The 24,164-nt window shown below is 46.1% G+C and overlaps 2 protein-coding genes across 6 annotated transcripts; one reads left to right on the top strand and one right to left on the bottom strand.

Moving 5' to 3' along the window:
• Positions 1–707: 707 nt before the first annotated feature.
• Paip2 (poly(A) binding protein interacting protein 2) lies at positions 708–11,303 on the top strand. Of its 4 annotated transcripts, XM_075968970.1 has the most exons (5): positions 730–859; positions 2,091–2,163; positions 5,578–5,741; positions 7,762–7,941; positions 10,300–11,303. In XM_075968970.1, the coding sequence occupies exons 3-5, from the start codon at positions 5,604–5,606 to the stop codon at positions 10,354–10,356; spliced, it is 375 nt and encodes a 124-aa protein (XP_075825085.1). In that variant the 5' UTR covers positions 730–859; positions 2,091–2,163; positions 5,578–5,603; the 3' UTR covers positions 10,357–11,303. The 4 variants fall into 4 exon arrangements, with proteins under 4 accessions (XP_075825083.1, XP_075825085.1, XP_075825087.1 ...); XM_075968968.1 differs by lacking the exon at positions 2,091–2,163 and having other exon boundaries at positions 708–859; XM_075968972.1 differs by lacking the exons at positions 730–859; positions 2,091–2,163 and adding an exon at positions 948–1,147.
• Slc23a1 (solute carrier family 23 member 1) lies at positions 9,468–23,738 on the bottom strand. 2 transcript variants are annotated; one of them, XM_075968962.1, is made up of 16 exons: positions 23,565–23,738; positions 21,701–21,759; positions 21,004–21,138; positions 20,523–20,680; positions 19,871–19,959; positions 19,701–19,768; positions 19,373–19,554; positions 19,127–19,247; positions 18,806–18,962; positions 18,423–18,570; positions 17,847–17,952; positions 17,508–17,637; positions 17,284–17,427; positions 16,790–16,885; positions 13,918–14,181; positions 9,468–9,734 (listed from the first exon to the last, which is right to left on the bottom strand). In XM_075968962.1, exons 1-15 carry the CDS (start codon positions 23,662–23,664, stop codon positions 13,934–13,936), a joined length of 1,941 nt encoding a protein of 646 aa, XP_075825077.1. In that variant the 5' UTR covers positions 23,665–23,738; the 3' UTR covers positions 9,468–9,734; positions 13,918–13,933. The 2 variants fall into 2 exon arrangements, with proteins under 2 accessions (XP_075825077.1, XP_075825078.1); XM_075968963.1 differs by lacking the exons at positions 21,701–21,759; positions 23,565–23,738 and having other exon boundaries at positions 20,946–21,069.
• Between the last annotated feature and the right edge of the window lie 426 nt (positions 23,739–24,164).

Raw genomic sequence — 24,164 nt, 5'->3', positions numbered from 1 at the left:
CTTGGGGATGGAACTCAGGTGACAAAGCTTGCTTTACCCACTAAAACATCTTGCTGTCCTTTATTCTTTTGACAAAGTCTCATGTAGCAATGATGGTCCTGTATTCCTGCTTCTTACGTCTTAAACGTGATGGAATTACTGTTGTGGAAATTCTTTGAGCCTTCCTTAGTTTTGTCTGAGTTTGAGCAGTTTCCTGTCTTGGTTTTAAAGAGGCTCAGTAGTCTGCATAGGAACCACCTGCTGTTATTTTGATAGCGTGTGAAGGTCTGTCTTTAACGTGTGTGAGAACGAATGCTTGTGGATCAGCTATATACCTCTGCTTTTGCTTTTTGTTTTTGTCAGGATCTCAGTATGACATCAGTGCGTATTCTTAGCGTGACCCAGTGTGTTATTTTTAGTATGTATTTCGGAGTAGATTATTTGGATGACCCCTTTTAGTATGCATACTTTAGTTCCCAGCTCCCATATCCACAGAATCCCATCATTCTGGTGGGGCGGGCGCATGAGAAGTCACACTCGCATAAATAGAAACCAAGAGACCTAGGAAACCCCGAGGTGGGTCTCTGCTGAGCATCTGGAAGGCCTTTGGAAGACCTTTGCTCTTGAATGGGAGCACAACTCAGACCAGTCGCATTCTCTCTTGCGCACTCTGGTGGCCTGGCTGGGAAGAGAAGACAGAACGAGTGGGCGGGGCCGGCGCTGACGGAAGTGAAGTCACTTCCGGGCTGGGGTGTTTGTTTGGACTGGAGAAGGGAGGCGGCGGGCGAAGCGCACGTCGAGCGGGGAAGCGGCGCTGCCTGTGGAGATCCGCGGAGGCCGACAGGATTCGTTGGCTGCCGTCCCCGCTGCCGTGCACTGGGTGAGGGGTCCCCTCAGACCGAGCTTTGTGAGGGCGCGGCGACCCCGACGGTCGAGAGGCCGCTCTCGGCAAGGCCGAGGGGGCAAAAAGGCCGCTCAGGCTGTGCGCCTCCGAGGCCGATTTGACCTCGGTTGTTTCTGGTCCGTTTCCGCAGAGTCTGAGGGATAAGCCGGGGCAGGCTCCATCTATCTCTCCGAAGTGGCCTCAGCTCGTTTTTCTGTTCTTTTTTCTCATTTCATTATTTATGATTTCGACCGCACAGTCGTCTGTCCGGGTCTTTTGTGGCGCGTGAGTGTTGCCGGGATAGCACTTTCTTGCGTTCCTCAATCCTCAGACTTTTTTTTTTTTAACCTGTCCAGTACCTTTTCCCTGTGCCCCCCCTTCGCCGCTTGGGCAACAAAGCTCATTGTTTCTACCCACTTTACGCCTGCGCGTCGCCACGCGCAGCCCCTGCTACTGCGCCTGCGCGTTTCTGCGGCGCTGGGGTTTGGGGAGGAAAGGGGCCAAGGGACTGGCAGGCTGACGGTGTCCCAGGGGAGCACTCTGTAACGGTCGAACGGCCTGTATCTTTCAACCTCTTCCATTTCTTCATCACCCCTACCCCTTTATTCTAAGCTTTATCATGTGCTCCCGATAGGGCCTTTGTTTGGGGTGCTGATAGATAAAAGGCCCGTTCAATTCATATTATTGGATACTGGCCCCCTTACCTTTCGGTACCACTGCTACCTCAACGAAAGGGAGTATTAGGACTTATAGTGAAGTTTACTTTTAAAAAACGTTTTGCAGTAGCCCGCGATAATTTTCTAATAGGTGCTAAAGGCTTCCTTTCCCTACTTTTGCAGGCCCAAACCCTAGAAATAATTTGATTTTCAGTTTGCTGACAGCCTTTGACGCTAATTTCAGGAGATGCTCATTTTGCGTGTGCTGGCTGAGCATTTCATTTTTCACGGTGGCACATTTTTCACGTTTCATTTAGTAGTTGATAGGCATTGGTTCATGTAAGTAATGTCTGAAATGTGAGCTGTAGATCGTTTCAACTAGGAAGAGAAACTCTGCAAGAACTTTAATGAGATCCAGCTCTTGCTGTTCTGTGGCTCTGTTTTTGGTCTGTAAATGACAGGATATTGAACACAGTCTCTGTGTTAATGACCTTGAACAAAACCATTCTCACAAGTATGTATCAAAAGACAGGTAACTTTCAAAAAAATATACCCTATTTATCTTTCTTTAGGGGATGGGGGGAATGGCGATTCACTGTAATGGTTAAAGGATGTGCATATTGGTCCTTGCGAACTCAAACTGAGGTAGGTACTTTCTACCCTCTTTGGGACAGAGTAAGTTTATAGTGGGGTTTCCTCCAATAAGTAAATCTTAATTCAGGTTTATCACTTTATGACCCTAGATAGTGATGCCTTCATTTTAATGACACTTATAAAATGTCCACTGTTAGAGCAATTTTATTTTGGAAGATTGAAGGTAGTATTTAACAACCTTTTGCACTTTCACCCCTTTTTATAATTTATAAAGTATTTTCATACTCATCATTACAATGTGTGAAATAGAGCAGGTTTTTTCTTACATAACTTGAAGTTGAGAAAACAGGAGCTTGGCAGGTATTTAGCAAGTACATATCATTTAATTATCCCAATCGTTGTTCTAAGTACTTTTATAAGTATTAGTTATTTAAACTAGATATAGTGGCTGGACTCCGAAACCCAGCATTCCTGTGGCTATTGAAAACTTGGAGTATGGGACTTTCAGAAGGCAGAGGCAGATCTCTTAAGTACAAGACCAACCATAGCTACATAGTGAAACCCAGTATGGGCAGGGACGCTTGAAATATGGCAAGTACAAAAAAAGTACTAAAACTAAAAGAACTAAAAATGTAAATTTTAATTTAAAAGGCTTTAATTGATACCATTGAGATGATCATCTGCCTAAAGGGTTTGAGTTATGACCCTTTTTTTTAAATATTTATTATGTATACAATATTCTGTCTGTGTGTATGCCTGAAGGACAGAAGAGGGCACCAGACCCCATTACAGATGGTTGTGAGTCACCACATGGTTGCTGGGAATTGAACTCAGGACCTTTGGAAGAGCAGGCAATGCTCTTCGCGGCTGAGCCATCTCTCCAGCCCTTGAGTTGTATCTTACATTTTAACACCTGGTTGCATAAATTAGTGTTTCTGATATATTTGAGCTTTTTACTCAAATGATGGAGAATGGTGAGCCATCCTTACTCTTACCAAATCGGCCTAATAACATTAGAGATTAGTGTTACATCACAGGCTTAGAGTTTGGTTTTTTTGCTGTTTGTAGTGTAACAACCAACATCTCCAGCCCTTTGAAGCAGAGTCTTGATAAATCGACCAGACTTCCTACCGCTCTGCTTCCTGAGTAGCGAGGATTCCTGCCATGTGCCACCTTTGATTAGGATTTTTCTATAACATTGTTTCACTCCTACAGGTAGAAGACCTGTGATTATTTTTACCTTGTACCTTGCTTTTGATGCTTAATTTTTCTAAATGATTAACTGGTTGTGGTTAGGTCTGGCTTATAATTCTAGCATTTAGGAGATTGGGGATGGCCTGTTTTATAAATATAGGAAGCAGAGGCAGATGGATTCTATGAGTTTGAGACCAGACTGGTCTACAAGTTCAGGCAAGCCAGGACCATGTACTGAGACCTTGTCTATAAATAAGTAAACACCAGTGCTGAGTGACTGTAATCAGAAGGGAGGTAAAGGAAGAAGCTTCGGGTCCAGGTCTTCAATGCCACTCTTCGCTTATAAGACCCTGTCTCAGAAAAACAAAAATCAAAAAATAACAAAAAATGGCGCTGGAGTTGGAGAGGTGTCTTAGCAGTTAAGAAAAGTGCTTGTTTAATTGTTGCCCCTTACAGAGGACCCAAATGTCAGTTCCGAGCACACAACCATCTGTGACTTCAGTTCCAGAGTATCTGTTGCCAACTTCTGACCTCTCGAGCACTGAGCATACATGTGGTGCACCTGCATGTAACTGTGTGTGCCATTTGTGTGCCTGGCACCTGCAGAGATCAGAGGGTGGAGTAGGAAGGGTCCCCTGGAACCAGAGCTAAGGATGGTTGTGAGCCACTATTCTATTGGTGTTGGGAACTCCTCTGCGATAAGTGCTCTCAACTGCTGAACAGCCTCTCTAGCCCTGGGTACTTTCATTATTACCCGGTTCACATCTGAGGAGGGTGAGACTTAGGGTAAATAACTGATTTATACTGAGAAGAATAAAACAGACGTGATAGTTTTTTGTTGGTTTTATTTTTTAGATAGGGACTCACTATATATATAACCCTGACTTCCCTGGACCTCAGGAGATCTGTCTATTGAGTACTGGGATCAAAGGCATGCTCCTATACTCTCTAGCCTGTAGCTTCTCTCTCTCTCCTTTTGAAAATAAGTCTTCTATGCACATAGTACAGCTAGATCCTCTTCACCTGAGCCTCCCAAGTCCTAAGATTACAGGTCTATAGGTCTGCCTCACTTAGAGGGTTAGAGTTAGGGTCTGGCTCTTAGGGTGCTCTTCTAACCGTTACCTTGTAGTGTCAAACATTAAGACAGAAACTTAATGCTTCTTGAAAACTTCTGTGTGGAAAAGGACTAATGGAAATATTTTTTTGTGTGTGAATATTGTTTTGGTTTTGAGACAAGACCTTATTACATAGCCCAGGCTGACTTAGAACTTAGTGTGTGATCTAGGGTGGCTCAGCCTCAAGGCAGTCTTTCTACTTCCCCCTCTTGAGTGCTAGAATTACAGATAGGCATTACCATGCCTGGTGGAATAATTATTTTTACTTTACAGCTAAAGAGACTGGTAGACTAATGTCTGTCTGTCTGACTGGCTGTCTGTGATAAAGAACACAACTAAAGCCGAGGAGTCATGACAGTTCAGAATGCAGCCCAGGCAAGAAATGTATCTATTTGAAGTTTAATGAGACCATTTTGGGTTTTCTTTCTTTTTTAATTATTTTTATTTTATGTGCATTGGTGTTTTGCCTGCAGGTAGGTCTGTGTGAAGGTGTCAGATCTTGGAGATCCAGATAGTTGTGAGCTACCTTGTGGTTGCTGGGAATTGAATGAACCCTGGTCCTACTGAAGAACAGCCAGTGTTCTTAACCACTGAGCCATCTCTCCAGCCCCTCCTTTCGTTTTTGTTTTTTTTTTTTTTCAAGACGGGGTTTCTTTGCATAGCCTCTACTTCCCAGGACTAGGATTAAAGGCATGCTCCATCACTGCCCTCCCTGCTTAATGCTAATTCTTAAGATATGAAACTAGTGGAGAAAGATGATAAAATCATATTTAAAATTTTAGTAGTGATATACTGTTGGAAACCAGTATGTGAGGAATTTCAAGTAGGAATGGAGATAAAGGACATGATCTAGTGAAAACAAGCTTCTATATTGAAGAGGTTAGCTGATTTCTAAGCAGCATTAATAGGAAAAAAAATACTAACAAAAGTCAAGTAAAATTTATGAATCTAACTTTTAAAACATAGCCTTCACACATGTGCATGTCCTCACACAAACACAAAAGCATTGTTTACTTCTATAGCTCCAGCCCTTGTCTCAGCTATTTCTTAATCATTTCCAACTAATGTCGCATGTGCCTCTAACACTTTGGTGGGTGGTAATAACAGCAGGCGCACTCATTAGGAACTAAAAGAATGATTGTACTCTACTTTAAAGGTTAAAAACGACAACAAACACCAACCATGAAAGATCCAAGTCGCAGCAGTACTAGCCCAAGCATCATCAATGAAGATGTGATTATTAACGGTCATTCTCATGAAGATGATAATCCATTTGCAGAGTACATGTGGATGGAAAATGAAGAGGAATTCAACAGACAAGTCAGTTTTGTGTACAAACGTGTTTCTTTTGTAGCTTTATATCTTTCAAAGACGTGCTGGACCCCAGTGTGTGTGTGTGTGTGTGTGTGTGTGTGTGGTCATTTATATGCAAGGTAAAGATTTGTGTGTTACTACTCTTACTTTATTTGGCTACTAATTACTGCGAGGCTTAACTGCTCATTAAAATTACTTGGGCAGCTTGTTTCAGGGTCACACTCTAGAGATTGGTGCAGAATAATAGGATAGAGCCCAGGAAGCCAAAAAAGGTCCCAGATAGTTCAGTTTGAAGACCGCTGCCTTAAACCAAATCAGATCTCTGTATTACAGTATAAATCCGAGAGAATTTAAGAAATTGAAGCACACAGACCATAGATGTCTGGTGCAAAATTGGTCTGTTTTTCACCTAAGAGCCTCAATCTTAATCAACCTTAAAATCTGCTACTACTCTTTAGAGAACTCTGGTAGATTGGTAAGCGACATCTTTATCCCCATTTCTACTATTCTCGCTTTCTTAGTCCCAATCCTGATCGTTTGGTTTGGCAATCAGTAGGTAGCCTAATATCTCTGTATCCAATGATGGACATTGTAGAGTAAAACAGTTTCTATCATTTCAGTGAGATTCAATAGAGGTGCGGGGCTGTTATTAAAGGAGAAAAGGGTTGTCTTGTTTGTTTTTAAGGCAGTATGTCTCAGTAACCTGCAGAAATACACCAGCCTATTTCTGCACCCCCCAAGTCCTGGGATTAAAGCCATGAACTTTAAGATTTATTTTTACTTTTTTTGGTTATGAGCCTAACCTAATGGCTGAGCCATGTATGCGCAGGTGCAAAAGCTAGGAGAGGACGTTGAATCCCCTAGTGCTGGAACTGCAAACAGTTGTGAGCTGCCCAGCATGGGTACTGGGAACAGGTCCTCTGAAAGAACAACTAGTGCTGTTCAGCCCTGAATCGTTCTTCCAGCCTCCCTTTCTATTGGAGGGCTTGGGGTGGGGGTGTCAAAACAGGGTTTCTCTGTGTAGCCCTGGCTGTTTAATCTCTACCTCCTGGACATTTTCCTGTAGTCTTTATGCAGATTGGGTTAGGGGCTGAGTATTTCAAGGCTTCATGGGTAATTCTGATAAATATTTCTCGAAGAGATTATTTCTTTATTTTGAGGGTTTTATTTATTTATTTATTTATTTTCATTTTGCTTTTCAAGATGGGGTTTTTCTGCATATCCTCACTCTGTAGGCCAGGCTGACTTCCAATGCACAGAGATTCGCCTACCTCTCCTCCTGAGTGCTGGAATTGAAGGCATGTGCCGCTACTACCTGGCTCACTCCTTTACTTTTTCCCTGCTGATTTAAATGGAGAGACATTCTGTAGAGACAAATAAAGACCTAGAATAACCCTAAACAGCTCTTCCTCAGTCTTTATGGGGGTTTTGTTTTCTTTTGTTACCTGTAGTAAAAAAGCAGCAAAGGAAGTTTTTAATTTTTGAATTTTGTTATTGGAGATCAGACCCAAGGCCTCATGCATAGTGATATACTATACCAGTGAGCTGCATTTCTGGCTCTGATACTATGGTTTGGTGTTTCTGTTTTGTGTGTGTGTGTGTGAACTCACCATTCTCCTTTCTCAGCCTCCATAGTACTAGGATTACAGTTGTGCACTTCTGTGACTGGCTCTTATGGGAAATTTTGAGAAATGGGTACATTCTATATTATAGGCTGGCCTAGAACTCACTGTAGTAGTTTTGCTTTGTTTTTCAAGTGTGTAAACCACACAGCCAGCCACATTATTATTTGATCTGGTTCTGTTGTGTTGTGTTGAGACAGGGTCTCACTGTGTATTCTTGGCTGGCCTCAAACTCAGGTATCCACTTGCCTGCCTCCTGAGTGCTGGGATTAAAGGCGTATATGACCTACCACAACCTGTTCTCACATTATGATTGCAGGTGGCTTCGTTTAAGATATTTTAAGCCATACTGAGGGATGTCCTACAGCTATGCTATAATTATCCCTTATTTTTGGTAACTCTAGATAGAAGAGGAGTTGTGGGAAGAAGAATTTATTGAACGCTGTTTCCAAGAAATGTTGGAAGAGGAAGAAGAACATGAATGGTTTATTCCAGCTCGAGATCTCCCACAAACTATGGACCAAATCCAAGACCAGTTTAATGACCTTGTTATCAGTGATGGCTCTTCTCTGGAAGATCTTGTGGTAAAAAAAAAGTCATTTCTCATCCTTTTAGACCCTACCTCATCTTTCCCATAAGTGGAAAATCCAGCTACACTCTATTTAAGAAGAGTTCCACATCTCTTCCCTTTGAAAAATTTCCCACTCTTTTTAAGCGTGGCATCAGAGGTCCCCCAGTCTCACATAGGATAACTTGTTGGTTCAACCTTGATGTTGCATTAAACTTATGTTGCCCTTGAAGTATCTGAATGTCTTGGAGTAGTACAAAATTTACAATATTACCATATGGCTTGATTATATAAAAGTACCTTGATGAAAGTGTTACTCTTTATCACCTAAACATTTGGTAAAATCTGGAAATTTTTATCTGATAAAATTTCTTAGATCTCCTGATTGGGTTTCTTTGAGATGCTTTTACAAGCGTTTGGCAGGAAAAGAACACAAAGCTAGATTTATGTCCTTGCTTATCCTCAGTGTCATCACTGCTAATGCCCCTGCAATAAAGTTCTCATCGTCACTAAAGTAGACCCTGATGAGTCTTTTACTAAAATTAAGATAAAAGACAAGACTTTGTTTTGTGAAGTGGGTGGATGTTTGAAACAGGGTCTCACTGCAGCACAATCCAACCTGAAACTCAGTGCATAGTCCTGACTAGCCTCAGACTTAGAGAGTAATCCTCATGTCCCAGTCTATCAAGACCTGGAATGACAAGCATGAGCCACCATGCTCCACATGCAAATTACATTTTTTTTCTGGTTTTCAGTGTTCATTTTTCTAGCCAAGAGAATTATCTGGAACTCCTGGGCTCTGGAATTTCTTCATTGTTGTCTGTTCAGTGTGCATTCGTTTACTAAGCTGTTGTCATAATCACCTAAACTTGAAGAATCAGGTTTTAAGCATGGTAATTGTTTAAAAGCATCCCAGAGGAGATAGTTTAGAGTCATCCTCCCCGTCATGCTTTGGAAACCATTCTGCAACTAAAGGACAATGCAGAAAACATTTACATTGTGGTATAATCTTTCTTGCAGTAAATGACAATGACCTAGCTGAACAAGGTATATGATGTCAAGATGCTTGCTTATGGCTACATTAGTCGTGTCAAATGATACTGGTGCTCTGATGAACCTTTGCTAGTCTTGAGTATAAGCTGGATTTTGCATAAATCCATAACACAGAAACTGATTAGTTTAACTCAAACTATTTGAGAGTACTTCAATTCATTCTTAGACTCCTCTACCTGCCAGAGATTATATATAAAAGACTTCTGGGTTTTACAATTAAACCATGTTCGCTCTTCTTAAGGGTTTTTATTTCTGTGTATATAATGCTGAAGATCAAGCCCAGGCCTGAGACATTAATTAAAATTTAGATTTATTTCCCTGTGGGAATGGGGGATATTTATCTAAGTTATTGGTCCAATGTATTGTTTAGTATTATGTTTTGGTCTTAAAATACATGACATTAGAATTAAATTCCGTGTTAAAAAAAAAAGCCTACCTGCATGTCTGCATTTACCCCTGGAATCTCCTGATTTCCTTTTTGTCAACTCCCAACTCTCAATGTAGAGAATTTCCTACTATTTCTTTACATTGACATGTATGCTTAGGAAAGTAAACGTGGGAAACAGAATAATTCTAGTGCAAGTCCCTAGAGTGCTTAGAGACTTTGGCCTACTCTGATGTTTTGTAAGCTGAAACAGTCTCAGAGGGTGATTTGTCCAAGCTTCCATGGGAATTTGGAAAAGGCAGAGCTGAGATTCCCAACTCAGGTCTTCTGTCTTCTGTGTGGTTTTCTTTTCTTGTTACGTCCAGTTCCTCCTGTAGAAAGATAACCCCCGAGTTTTCAGTGACAGTCATAAGTAAAATTCACCAACAGCCAACAATGCCCAGTTGTTCTACTGTAAACTTGTATTTAACTTACTTGGAAGTCACCCAGAGCATCATGTACAGTTGACAGAAGTCCTTATCCCATGCTATTAATATTCCTATAGTTTATGTGAAGTTAGTGGGGTCTTTTTATTGTTATGTTTAATGTCAGCTCCTACTTTAGAAGTTGGTAAAATAGGATATAGAGGCTTTGTGTGGTGACAAATGCCTTGAATCCCAGCCCTTGGGAGGATAGACTGGTTGATCTCTGAGTTCAGGCCAGCTAGGACTGTACAAAGAGACCTATATAAAACAAAAAAGGATATAAACAGTCCATCACATTTCTTTCTCTCATAGATTTTTGGGGTTAGGTATAACTTTAGTCCAGTCTGTTGTATTTTTCTAAGATATTTTTTACATAAGGATCTAGGCTGAATGCTTCTGAGAATCCACAGCCAACTATAATGAATTTGCTTTTTTTTTTTCTTTCTTTCTTTCTTATGTACTTATTTTCCAGGTCAAGAGCAATCTGAATCCAAATGCAAAGGAGTTTGTTCCTGGGGTGAAGTACTAACATATTTGAGTAGACGGGGCCCTCTTTTGGTGGATGTAGCACAATTTCCACACTGTGAAGGCAGTATTAGAAGACTTCATTGTAAAAGCTCTCTCGTCACTGTGTTACACTTATGCATTGCCAAAGTTTTTGTTAGTCTTGCATGCTTAATAAAAGTGCTGAGACTGTTACTAAGTAAGAAGCTGTCACACAGTTCCTGGAAGTAGAATTGGCCCCGTGGCTTAATGTAAAGACAGCAGTGGAAGAAGCACCAGTCAATTGTGACAAAGAACCAAATTAAACAAGCTCCAGCTCTCACTGAATTGTCTGTCTTTGAGGGTAGGTGGTCCCTGAGGATTAATTGACACTTTAATGTCTACACTTTGTAAAATAAGTAAATGTGTAAGTTTAAATTAAGTTCTGATTGTTAAGCAGATTTCTCTGTTGCATTTGTCCATTGAAAATGACCTTTTCTGAAGAAAGTGTTAACTAGCAGTAAGTTGTTACACAAGAATGTCTGCAGAGGGTACGGTGGTGGTCAGTTCAGAGCCAGGCTGGCTTTTGCCTGGTGCGTTATCATGTTAGGAACACTGGGTTCGCCCAGCGGTGGTGAACTTGAAGAAGTAGGACTTGAGGCGTGTGTCTTCTGCGGATCCACTGCATCATGGCCATACGTGTGTGGCGTCTGGCACAGGACCAATACCAGCCCATCACCCACTGGAGCACTAAAGAGGCGGAAGCATGATTTTGAGTGGTGCTCTTCCTTGCTTTGTTAACTATCATGACTATAGTCTGCAGCACAATTTTTCTTTTAACAAAGCTAGAACAGTTTTGGCTTCTTAAACTTCATATTTGGGTAGGTTAAGCTGCCATACGTGTTCAGTGTGAATAGTGTTTAAGTTGAAAATATTGTAAAAAAATTATATTTTTTCAAAAATATTTAAAAAAATAAATAATAGTAGAACTGAGCTGGTGCTTGTGTTTATTGGTACAGACTCTCCAGTATCGGTACTGAGTGTGGGTGAACTGTGCTCAGAAAGGAGGACTTGCTCAAATACACAGAAGCTATGCAAGTGTCTCTCCAGTATTTGACTTGTCCTTGCTTTTTTGTTGTCTAAGACCAGTGTCTGAAATCTTAGATAGCCGTGGTGTAAAACTGGTGTGCTGGGGATATGTGTTAATGGTAGAACACCTATTTAGCATGAGCAGCAGCATGGATTTCTCTTGATATTATAGGGCTGAAGACTAAAACGGGCCACGTAGTCATTTATTTCATCATTTTTGCTTATTTTCAAGACGGAGTTTCCCCTGTGCAGTCCTGGGTGTCCTGGAACTCACTCTGTAGACCAGGCTGGCCTCCAACTCACAGAGATCCTCTTGAAAGGCATGCCTACCACTCCCGACTTTATGTTTTGAGACACTATATTGCTACATAGCTAAAGCCAGCTTTGCAGCTCAGGTTCCTGCTTCGGGTTTTTGGGTGCTGAGGTTATCTTACTCTTCTGTGTGAATGTTTCTGGCTCACATTCATTGTGGAAAGCTCTGAGAAGTTACTACTTTTTATCTATGGTTCTGGAGGTTGGACTTAGGGACTATTTTCCGCATGGCAAGCAGCCACTGTTAACTGGTCATTTGTCTCTTCTGAGACAGGGCTTCTCTGTGCGGCCCTGGGTGTCCTGGGACTCACTTTGTAGACCAGGCTGGTCTCTAACTCACAGAGATCTGGCATACATCATCAAGCCTGGCTTTAATTTTTCCTTTTTCTTTTTTCTTTTCCTTTCTTCCTCCCTCCCTCCCTTTAGTACTAACTTTTTGAGAGCGAACAGGTGTTGCCTTTATTTTTTTACTTAATGTAGATGAATGTTTTGTCTGCCTGAATATAGCCTTTTTTTTATTTTAGACAATAAAAGGGGTGAATGTCGTGATATATTATTTGTATTTGGTAAATCTTGCCTGAAGACCCACTAGAGGTCAGGCAATGGTGACATACACCTTTTATACCAGGATTTGGGAGACAAAGGCAGATGGATCTCTTGAGTTCAGCCTGGGCTACACAAGATCAATGCAGAAACAAATCCAGGTGGTGGTGACTCACACCTTTAATCCCAGTCCTAGGGAGTCACATGCCTTTAATCCCAGCACTAGAGGGAATATAAAATGGGAGGAGAGAGGCTTAGTCTGCAGTCGCCCAGCCTTGGTAGAGGTAAAACTTCTCTAGTGGCTTGACTTTGCCTGTGGTCTTTAGGCAAGATTTTATTTATCAAGGTACAAATAATATACCACTACACAGAAGAGTATTGATCTTGTAGGACTACAGTTACAGACCCTTGTGAGCTGCCATATGGATGCTGGGAATTGAATTCAGGACCTCTGGAAGAGCAGCCAGGCTCTTAACCACCGAACCATCTCAACAGCCCCAATTTTCTTTTTTTGTTTTTGTTTTTTTTTTAATGTGTGTATCTTTGAAACTTGTTCTTTGTGTGTGTGTGTGGGGGGGTCCATAATACCTTTATTTTCTAAATGCTCAGAATCAAATGCACTACAAGGGGGCACTGCTCAAACTAGCCTCAATCTCATGTGCCTCCTTAACAGCTTGCATAGCAGACACAAGTGCCTTTCAGCCTTCACTGAACCACTGCTCGTAGGGAGAAAGCATTTCATTAACCCGAACCAGGGGTCTGCATTTTAAGCAAAGTCAGGATTCAGAACTGTCCACACATTTTGAAGCCCTAAAGACAAATGTTCACCCCCCTTACGGGCTTGTACTAACAGATTTGTGGTACTGAAGTAATTAAAATTATTTTAGTTTTATGACCACTAAGATTGAAACAAAATGGTATATGTGGAATGATTTTTCCTGTTTAATGTCTTAGTGTTTCAGTCTTTTCCATACCAAATATTATTTAGGTGTAGTGATATACACCTGCAAAGTTCCTGCACTTGAGCTGTAAGATGGCTCAGTGGATAAGAAAGAGCACTTATGGCTCTGGCAAGAGGACCCTTGGCTTCCAGCACCCACGTGGTAGCTCACAACTCTCCATAACTCTGGTTCCAGGGGATCCCGTGCTTACTGCTTATCTGCAGGCACTGAACAGGTGCATGACACAGACATGCAGGCAAAACACGCACATAAAGTGAATTAAAGTTTTTTTCTTACATTTTGAGAGAGGCTATGATAGAAGGATCATGAATTGAGAGGGAGTGAACTAATCATGGTGGCTTATGCCAATGTCAGTACTTGAAAGACTGAAAAAATACATATAATCATAAAAGAATTTGGAAACGCAGGCTTACGGTGACTGCTTATAGACTGCTTGTCCTAAATGCTGCTTATATCTGGTAGGATTAATATTGCAATTTACTTGTAACCATCGGTGACCCACAACAGTTGGGAATCTCTGCTCTCATTATAACATGGCTAAGGAATTCCACCCAAAATCCACATAGGATTTTTTATCCAGCCTACTCTCCCCTTGAAGAAACTTGAAACAGATTACAAAAAATGGAATTCAGGGTTTTTTTTGTTGTTGTTGAAACATGTTGGATTATTCAGCCTCCCACAAGAGTCGTAACACATCCTACCTTTCCTTTCGTAGTTTCAGACCTTGGTGCACACAGATGCAGTTTCTGTATTGTTTGGAGTATCTTCTGGAACTGGAGTCTGATTTTCTGACTTGTTAGCAAATCCTCTGAAGACTGGGCAGATAGGAATGTATCTGAGGAAGGCACTCCTTTTTACCATGGCCATCCCAAAGGGGAAGTCATAGCTCTTCAGGCTGGCTGATGTCTCACTGTTGGCATGGGCTCCAGCTTTCCACTGTACCAGGCCTCTTTCCTCTGGGCTCCCTGCAGGAGGACAGTGGGGTCATCTAAGAGGGTGACAGCCCTGTGCTGCTTCCCTTTCATACAACCAGTTGTAACGCATACTTCTGGAATCAAGTCTTGATGAGTTTGCATTGCTAGAATGGAGCCCAAGGCAGTTCTATATGCTAGTTAAGCACTCTACCACCCTGGATGCCTTACTTGCCATAGCTCTGAGAAACTCTAAAAGATAATAATGGGGCTAGAGAGATGCCTCCATGTTTAAGAGCACTAGCTAGTCTTCGAGAGGACCTGGGTTCAATTCCCAGCACCCACATGGCAGCTCACACACACCTGTCTGTGATTCCAAGATCTGACACCCTCATACAGACATACATGCAGGCAAAACACCAATGCATATAAAATGCAGTGTTACAATAAAATTTTTTAAAGATAAATGCTGTGTAACCATAGCATCAGACTCTGCTAACTAATTTCATTATTTCAGAATACTCCTGGGAGGTGTGTAGGCACTATTGCACAAAATTTTGAGAAGAAACAGGCTAAGTCATTTTACTCTGTCTGGGTTGGGCAGTGGTGGCGCACTTCTTTAATCCCAACAGAAGCAGGTGGATCTCTGAGTTCAAGGCCGGCCTGGTCTAAAGAGAAAGTTCCAGGACAGCCAAGGCAACCTCTCTGGGAAAACCCAAAAGATGGATGGATGGATGGATCTGAATATAGGGCTAGTGTGTGCTGGGTTCATGGGACCCAAGAAGTAGTATCTAGGCTATATACATAAGGACGTATTTTTTTTAACTTTTTTTTTTTTATTTTCAAGACAGGGTTTCTCCGTAGCTTTTGGTTCCTGTCCTGGAACTAGCTCTTGTAGACCAGGCTGGCCTCGAACTCACAGAGATCCACCTGCCTCTGCCTCCCGAGTGCTGGGATTAAAGGCGTGTGCCACCACCGCCCGGCTTTTTTTAACTTTTTGTCACGTTTATTGTTTATCCTTTTTTTAAAAAAATATTTACTGGTCTAGAAGAGCTAGTTCCAGGACAGGAACCAAAAAGCTACGCAGAAACCTGTCTCAAAAAATAAATATATATATATATACATATATATATGTATATATATATATTTATATATGTTTATCCTGTAACTATGAAAGTGCAGAGATCAAATGATAAGCACAGGAAGTGGGTTCTCTTGCTCCATCATGTGGGTCCTGGGGGTTGGACTTAGGTCATCCTGCTGAGCCGTCCTGCCAGGCCAAGGACACAGATCTTGAAACACTATCAATATTAAGATTCACTCTAACTATACATTTGGGAAATAAATCATTTCTATAGTATGAATGAAAACCAAGCTGAGCAAAACTCTTTGATGGAGGAGGGTGCACCTATGGGAGAAGACCCAGAGTCTCAGAGATTGCAGGTTCTCAGAAGGGCTGGGGCTGACAAAGACTGAAATAATTCCAGTGTAGTGGGAGGAGTGAGGGCAGCCAGAGCTAAGAATACCCCAGAGCCACTGCAGCCTCGAATAAATCTCAGGCTCTTAACAAGGAGGGCTGGAGGCCTCGGAAAGGCTGCCCCTGAGCTGTTGGCATACACATGACTGTGGTCCCGGTGCCCCACTTGCCTCTATGCCGCTGCCATAGCCTGAAAGCCTGCCTAGCCCAGAGCGTCTTCCCGCTAACAGTCTGGTCCCAGTATCGTGCTCCTCTCAGGACGGAGCTGCCTTATCTGCAGATGACTCCAGCTTAGACTCAGCAACTTGTTATTTAAACCCAGTTTTATGTCCCATTTTGTGGGAAGAACTCCTTAAAACAAACATCCTCAATTTGCCTCAGCCAAGCTGGTAAATTCCACCAGCTTTTTCTGAACCGCATTTGCTGCAGGAATAAGCCAGGTATGGTGATAGGTCAGATAGCAGATAAAGACGAGAATAGCAAGTTTAAGCCAGTCTGAACTGCCATGCCTCAAGAAACCATGGTTAATAACCACTGTCTTCATTGAGCTTTCCCCACTCACTTTCCAAAGCCTGTCTGCAGGGGTCATGTACAGTAACTGTCGATTCGCAGTTACTTTATGATGTGGGCATTGTTTGGTTTCAATACCGGGAATTGAATCTTAGGGCCTCACGCATGCTTGGCGTGTGCTTCACTGCTGATCCAGCCTGGCCTGTCAGGTTTTGAGGGTGGTGTGAGATCTCATGGCCGTCAGTCTCTAACATGTATTTACTGGGCATACGCATACTGGGCTGTCACATTTCCACATTCCCTGCAAGAGCTGGGGCAGCGAGGGTTCACCTTGGGGTTCTGTTTGCATAGCAGGCTGCTAACTTACTTGGTAGATTTTGCCCCCACAAACCAGTGCTGTGTTTTTACCTGTCCAACTCTGCAAAAACAAAGGCACTTCCAGCCTGGTGGCCATAAAGAATTGGTGGGAGACTCCCAAAACCCAGAACTGACTCTCCAGACCTAGGGAATATGCCATGCTACAGGCTCTTCCCCCAGCCAGCTGGCTCCACCAGCCCGTCTGTTCCTGCTGCTGCATGGCATCAGACCTGGCCATCTGTCCGCAGGAACCAGGCCATCTGTTGTACATAGGAGTATGGCCTGGTTCTGTGCTTCCTCCCAGCACTGACCCAGTACCTGGCACTGTGTTGTCCAGTATGAAAGCAAGGCACCCGCCAACAAACATCTCCGTGGTCAGCAGCACAGTGAGGATCTGATCCACTTCGGAAATGCCTGTGGAATAAGTCGAGGGCCAGTGGGCTAGTGGCCTTTTCTAGGAGGCTCAGGGACTTCCCACCGGTGTCGCCCACTATCGTGGGCGTGGGCTCTTCAAAGCCCTGACTTTCAAGCCTGTCATGCCTCTGTCCCATATTTTGGGACAGTCTTCTGTCAACTGCTAGTTATTGGCTTAGGACAACATTTAGCCCCTGGGAACTCTTGTTTGGTTTGAAAATTAAATGAGCACATATAAAACTTGATCAATAGCTAGACTCATGCTTGTAATCCAGCCTTATTACAGGAGCTAGGGAAGTACTCTACCACGACACTGGTTTCCACCCCACGTGTGTGAGAGCTTTGAGAGATGCCCCATTTCCCCCCCACATCTCAAAACAGTAGAGAACAAAGGGTACCTGTGTTGATAGCACCTGGGTTGGACTCCAGGTAATTGGGCAGCATGAGGCCAAAGAACATGGAGAATCCCAGTACAAAGAGGTTGCGGGAGGAGTTCATGTCTACAAACTGCAGATTGGACAGTCCCACGGCGGTGATCATACCTGCCACCGCAGAACCGTCAGGGATGCAGCCTGGCTGGATGGGCCCCGCCACGCCCACTGGGCAGGCATCGGCCACTCACCAAAAAGGGTACAGAACATTCCTCCCAGGATGGGGTCTGGGAGAGAGGCGAAGAGGGCTGTGAACTTGCCGATGGCACCCAGGACCAGCATGATGCATGCACCATACTGCACGACTCGACGGCTTCCCACCTGCGGAAGCCAGGGGCTGGCTAGAACCAGAAGCAGGGCCAGTTCAGGGAACAGGGTGTCAGGCATATAAATGGACCCCAGTGCTTGGTAGAGGGGAGGGTGAAGGTGGGATGCTCCCACAGGTGGGGCTGAGCCAAAGCCAAGACTACTCAGAATAGGGCTTTGCAACACAGAACAGGACAGTGCTGCTCTGGCTGGTGGCGTGGCACCTTGGTAATCCCTAGGACCCCAATATTGGGGCTGGACGAGGTAGACCCGTTGCCTGTGCCCAGTAGCCCAGCAATGATGCAGCAGATGCCTTCAGTGAAAATTCCCCTGTAAAGAAATGGTGAGTGGGGTGTTGGTCCAGCCTCATCAACAGACTGTCCTGTCCCCTTGGCTCCGGGGCTGTTCAGGCTGGCATTATCCGTTGCATTCCACTCTGGAAGCCAGGAGCCAATACCAGCACTGTGTGCCAGTGCTTACTCCCTTGGACAGTTCTGAGCTTCAATTCCTCATCTGTACCACGGAGATGAGGGTCCCCACCTCACAGCATGGCTAGCCATGCATTAGAACACACATGAGGAACTAGGTACACAGTTGTCTGTACCTGGTTTCCCTGGGACTCTTGCATCTCTCCGCACTTCCCAGCATTTATAGAGTAATTCCCAGTTCCGTACTCAAGGAAATGAGGGCTGGAGGTGACAATGGCTCTCTTGCCCAAGCCTCCAACCATGGGACCCAGTCCTATCCCCACAATTGTTTTCATAGTGGCCCCTCAGGATCAGACATGGAGCCGGGCATACCTGTTGATAGCATGTACTGGAGGGGACGGTGCACCAGCCAGCCGGGCACAAGCATAGTAGTCACCAATGGACTCAATGATGCCAGCCAGTGTGGCACTAAACATTCCCAGGACTGCAGCCACAGTCACTGTGGGTAGGCCCCACTGACCTGGGTTGGAGACAACAGGGGTGGGGATAGACGGGGTTATTTGAAAGGGAGAGGGGCTGGTAGGGAGGGTCTCACACTGAACCACAGATCTGGCATAAGGTTTGGGGATAAACACCATGTGGCATTCACAAACAGGGCTAATGCTAACTGCATTGTCAGCCGAACTGGAGTCAGCAGGCGTCTGTCTCACAGGAGTTCTGGCTGGAAGCAGAAAGGACCAAGTGGACTTGCTTACATGGGTAGGGGATGCGGATCCAGGGTGAGCTAGCCATGATGTCACCTCGGGCATCAGTTCGTGCCTGGAAGCCGTAGGCTGTGGGATCTGCAGGCAGCACATCAGTCAGGGTCAGCACATAGCAGAGCAGCCACACGGTCATGATGGCCAGCACGATCTGGAGCAGGTGGGGTGACGGGGTGCTGCAGGCTCCTACGTCGGCACCAGCCCCAGAACCCCCACTGATGCTCAGCCTCTAGCTGGAGCCCTTGTCCCTGCCCCAGCCTTGGCCCTGCCTCAGCTCTTCCCCTTTGCTAGTCTTAGCATCTGTCAGCTCCTCACCGGAAACATCTTAAAGATCTGGATGCGGAAGAGAGTGAAACCCTTGCCCCATCGGTAAACAGGTAGCAGGAAGGTGAGGTTGCGGAAGTACTGGGAGAACAGGACGATCAGTAGAATGGAACTGGGGGTAGAGACACAGGAAGGAAATAACTGGTAGGCCAGGCTGATGCCTGGAAACACGGCAGGAGTGAAGGGGCTGGGGTCAGAGTCTTGGATTGGACAGAAATAGTCCCGCAGTCCACTCACCAAGCTGAAATGCCCCAGTGGGAGCCAGCTCGGTCACCAGCAGCTTGGAAAACAGAGAGACCAATGAGGGAGACAGTGGGGGTGACCGTGAGAGGCCCAATGTAGCTGAGCAGGGCCCCAGGCAGCCCCATCAGCCCAATCAGCACCTCTATCGTACTGGACACCATGATTGCACCCTGGACCTAAAAAGGCAAAATCGGCTGTAAGTCACCTTGACAGGGGCCTCAACAGAAAGTTCAAGTTTCTCGACCACCTCCTTGAACACAACTCAGCAGTGTATACAAACTGCCCTTCTAGCCCCTCCTTCCAGCCCATTCTCTCTACCCACCTCGCGGATCCGCGGGTGCCAGATATGAGAGGTATCCAGGGGCATACTCCAGTTACCATAGATCTCCTCTGGGGACAGAGAGAGAGAACACAGTGCCGTGAATACGCCCTGGTATCTAGACTCTGGGCAGTTGATGGCTCCTCCAGCACAGACATCAAAATCGAACTCACCTTCTGGGGGACACTTCCACCTCTCCAAGGCCAGGATAGCTTTGGCTGGAACTAGAAAGGCAAAGGCGCTGGCCTGGAACAGCGGCAGCCTGGAAGGTGGCACAGAGTAGCGGTGGTGGGTGGCAGAGGAGGTTGAGGGAAAGGGATAGAAACTGGAGGCTTGGAGGAAGCATTAGAGAAAGAGCGAAGGCATTGGGGCCCCAGGGGGACTCCCCTCAGTTCAAACCCCAAGCTTTGTCTTCGGCCCTCCATCTCAGCATCCGGGAGAGCCTCGTGCTCTAGAAACGGACAGCTCCTTTTCTGCATCTGAGGGCTACTTGCGACTGTTCGCATCCACCACCATTGAGCCAACCGGATTAGAATTGTTCATCCCGGGCTAGGAATCCCCCAGGTCCACACAGATGCTGAAAGCCTGCTCACAGGGATGGGCAGTGGGGCAAGGAAGCAGTGCCCCTAAACGTTGGAGTAAAGAGCGAGCGAAGGAGACGCCCTACACACAGTCTCCTGGGAGCCCAGCTACCTAGCTCTAAGGCTGGCCAGGTAGATAGTGCAGCAGACAGGGAAGAAACCGGATGCTCTCAGAGAAACCGCCTGCTCTGGCTCTGTCGTGTGCGGTGTGTGAGCGCGCATGCGCTGGGGAGGGGCAGCTCACCGGATGCCCACTGTAGTCTGGATGAGAGTGGTGATACCCACACAGGTGAAGATGGTGCCGATGAGCTGACTGACCATGTGCTGGTCGCGGCCCACACACAGCGCCTCAGCCAGAAGGAAGGGCACAGCGATGGTGCCGCTGAAGCACGTCAGGTAATGCTGAGGTGAGAGGAGTGTGAGAGGTGGCCCCACGACACTCAGGGGAAACGTGCATCCCAGGTCAGTGTCCTGACAGGGTGCTTACTCACATGACATCATCCCCTAGGGATTACCAAAGCCCCAGCCTCCCCCACGCCATTCCTATGGCTTCCGTGGATGGGCCCTTCCTGCCTGTCACTTCCTGCCTGTCACTTGCCGTCCACAGTCCTCCCAGGTCACTTTAACCTGCTCTGACACTGCTGTTGGTGACAGTCGTCATGCTGACCTGTCTCTTTCTCTGGCCTGAAATAACCTGTGTCCAGGGAGGCCTTGGGGAAACGCACCTGGAAGCCCAGCAGGATGCAGAGGTACCATGGCGGCACATCCTCAATCTTGTACAACATGTCCAACTTGGGCTCCATGGGCAAGGATGTCTTCCGGTCCCTGGTGGAATCCTCTGCTGAACCCAGGGACTCATGCTGGAGCAAGAGAGAGCTACAGCTCAGGGCAGAGTGATGAGCGGCAAAGCCTATGCTGTCTGAACTACGGGAGTCACACGGCCTCCTGGCCAGTCAGTGAGAATGGACTGGACCGGCCACCCTCACAGCTGGTGGTCACTGCTCCTTCCCACATCCCAATTTAGGGATGAAGGCACTGGCCTGGCTTCTAGAGACCCTAGTCCTTTAGGCTCTCTAGTGAGGCCCCTAAGTCAGAAGACAAAGAGGCCCAAGGGAGAGGTCTAGGCTTTGGATAAGACCCCTCCCATCCCACCTCTGCCTCTCAGAGGACATCCTTGAAGGTGCCACAGAGGGAGTAGGCCCAGCCCTTACTGACCATCTAAGCCCAGGTCAGTCAGCCCCCAAACTACAGGCTCCTTATCCTTATCCTCTCCACTCCATTCCCCGAGTGCCACTGAAAGCTCAGGACTGTCTCTTTTTGTCAAGTACATTAGAAATTTTGCCTCTGCCTTCCGGGAAAGGCCAGCAGAGGCCCAGCCCCCACCTGCCGTGTCCCTGCCCAGCTCCCCGCTTTCGCCAGCACCTGTGTCGGGCTCCTGGAGTCCTGAGCTCTCATCTCTGAGACACGGGTTGGAGAAACTTCTGAGGAGGAAAGAGGAAGGCTTTACCAAGGCCAAGGAGGACTTTACTCCGCACATCAGACATTGTTCGAAGTCAATCTGTAACCAGGTCCATAGCTCCAGATTGCGAAAGGGACACTCAGGGAGAGGTAAGGTATTAACTCTGGCCACCCAAGCATGGGGCACGTTTATCTTCTGAATATCCTACCCGCATCCAAGCCTGGCATGAAGCCTGTCCTTGTTTCCCTAGGGAGGGCCAGAGTCTACAGGGTGAGAGGGGGCAGTTGGACGATGACAGGCAGGAGAGAGAACAGGCATGACTCACGCCTGAAGCCCTCTACATTTAGTAATAGAAGTTAATCTTATCAGCATCACCATCAAATGCCAATATCTGTGTTGTATGTGTGCTGCCACATGTCCCGCCCCTCTGGGGCTGCGGGCTGTTAACTCTTTCACTGCTGAAGGAAAAAGACTTAGTAGTGATATGACCAAGGTTAGACGGTAAGTGAGGTTTCAGGAAACCAACGCTAAACTCGGGTTAGTTTTGGTCCCCCTCCCTGCCAGCCTTCACCATATAGGGTTCCTCAGGCGTCAGCAGAAAGGCCTGTGTAGCTCATGTCCTGTCTCAGGGTGAGGATTCCCCCCACACACACATTAGCCAGGATGAACCACGAGGTTTGGGGGACCCTGGGAAAGTGAGGAGGGGACTCTTGTTGCAAAAGTGTTAAGAATTTTGTTGGGTCTAGTAGCTAATGCCTGTAATCCCTGGACTCAGGAGGCAGTTAGATCGCAGTAAGTCAGGCCCACCCTGGCCTGTATAGTGAGTTCTGTCTGGGCCAGCCTGGAATAACACTAAAGAAATAGCACCTAACATAGCAAAACCTGAATGGAAGAGAAAAGGACTAGCTAATGGCTTATTAGGTGAAGGCACCTGCCATCAAGCCCAGTGACCCCAGTTTGACCTCTGGGGCCTGCGTGGTGGAGGGAGAGAGCCGACTTCTATAGGTCTTCTGACCGCCTCCTGTCAACCTGTGGCACTAACACCCAAACTCAGACAACACAGACACACAGACACACACAGACACACACACACACAAAATAATAGTAAATAAAAGTTGGGGGCTGGCAAGATGTCTCAGCAGGAAAAGGCACTTGCTGTCAAGTCTGCCGACCTGAGTTCGATGTCTCCCCAGGACCCGCAGGCTAGAGAACTGGCTCCCACAGGTTGTCCTCCCACACACAGGCGTTACACGTGCTCGGGCACGCGCACTACATTTAAATTGTTAATTATTTCAAATAACAGGAAAACTGGGTGGGATGGCACATACTGGAATCCCAGCTTGAGGGCAAGAGGTTGGGAATTCAAGACCAGCCTTAGACATCCTTGGCCACGTAAGATCTTGGCAGCTCACGCTTTTAAAACTCAGCCCATAGGCGGAAGAGGCAGAGGCAGGCAAATTTCTGCCATTTCAAGGCCAGCCCGGTCCACAGAGTGAGTTCCATGACAAGGCTACATAGTAAGACCCTGCCTCAGAAAATAAAATAGAAAAACAAACAACAAACAAACAGAAAAACCCCAACTATCTCAAAGGGTTAAAATAAAAATAGCTGAACATTAAACTGAACATGGGACCTTTCTCCTTAAGCCCATCACTCTTCGCATTCACTCTGTGCCTACATCTCTTTTCCTGACCTCGGCTAGAGCGGAGAGTTAGCCAAGGCAATCACAGGGATCCAGGGACCCATTCAGCTGGAAGGAGCTGGGCCTGGGTTGGGCACCTGCTCCCCTCCGGTTATGCTAGCCCCAACCACCCTGAAGCTACCTACTTCTGGGTTGCTGTGCCCACGGCCAGGCTGGGATGCAGGGGCACAGGCCATGCCGAGGGCCCATGGGCAGCGCGGCTCTCCAGCTGGGCAGTAGCTTCATGGCAGTCTCACGCGCGTGCAATTCCCTTTCCAGCCTCAGCTTTTCCTCTGCTTCTTGGTCCACTCCTCTGTCCTGGTTCTCAAAGTGGTCTGACCTGTTGGGCCTCTGTGACTCCTCCCAGTGCTCTGCAGGTGGCAGAAAGGGAGCCCCCACCCCCCACCCCCACCACTTCTTCAATCAATGCTCAATTCAGCCCAAACCTCACCTGGACGTGTGCATTATCACAAGGCTCGGAAGTGTGTCCCCGTGTGGGGGCCATGACGTTAGCACTCCAACAGCGGAAAGTCTTCTGGACCCTGTTAGGTGGTGTGACCTTTGAGGCTAAGGGCGGACCCCTCCCTGTGCTCAGATTCAGACCCCCACCTCCTGTTTCTCTGGCCACACTAGGAAGATGAAAATTCGCTTTGCCCCTTACTGCTCCTAAGCCTACTATTCAAAAGAATAGGATACCTGTGGCCTGGGGTGGAGACATGACATTCTGATCAGCTCCCAAGATTAGA

Source organism: Microtus pennsylvanicus, chromosome 4, assembly GCF_037038515.1.
Source record: "Microtus pennsylvanicus isolate mMicPen1 chromosome 4, mMicPen1.hap1, whole genome shotgun sequence".
NCBI classification, from domain to species: Eukaryota; Metazoa; Chordata; class Mammalia; order Rodentia; family Cricetidae; genus Microtus; species Microtus pennsylvanicus.
The sequence above is the reverse complement of the archived record's forward strand: the minus strand, read 5'-3'. Positions and strand labels throughout refer to the sequence as shown.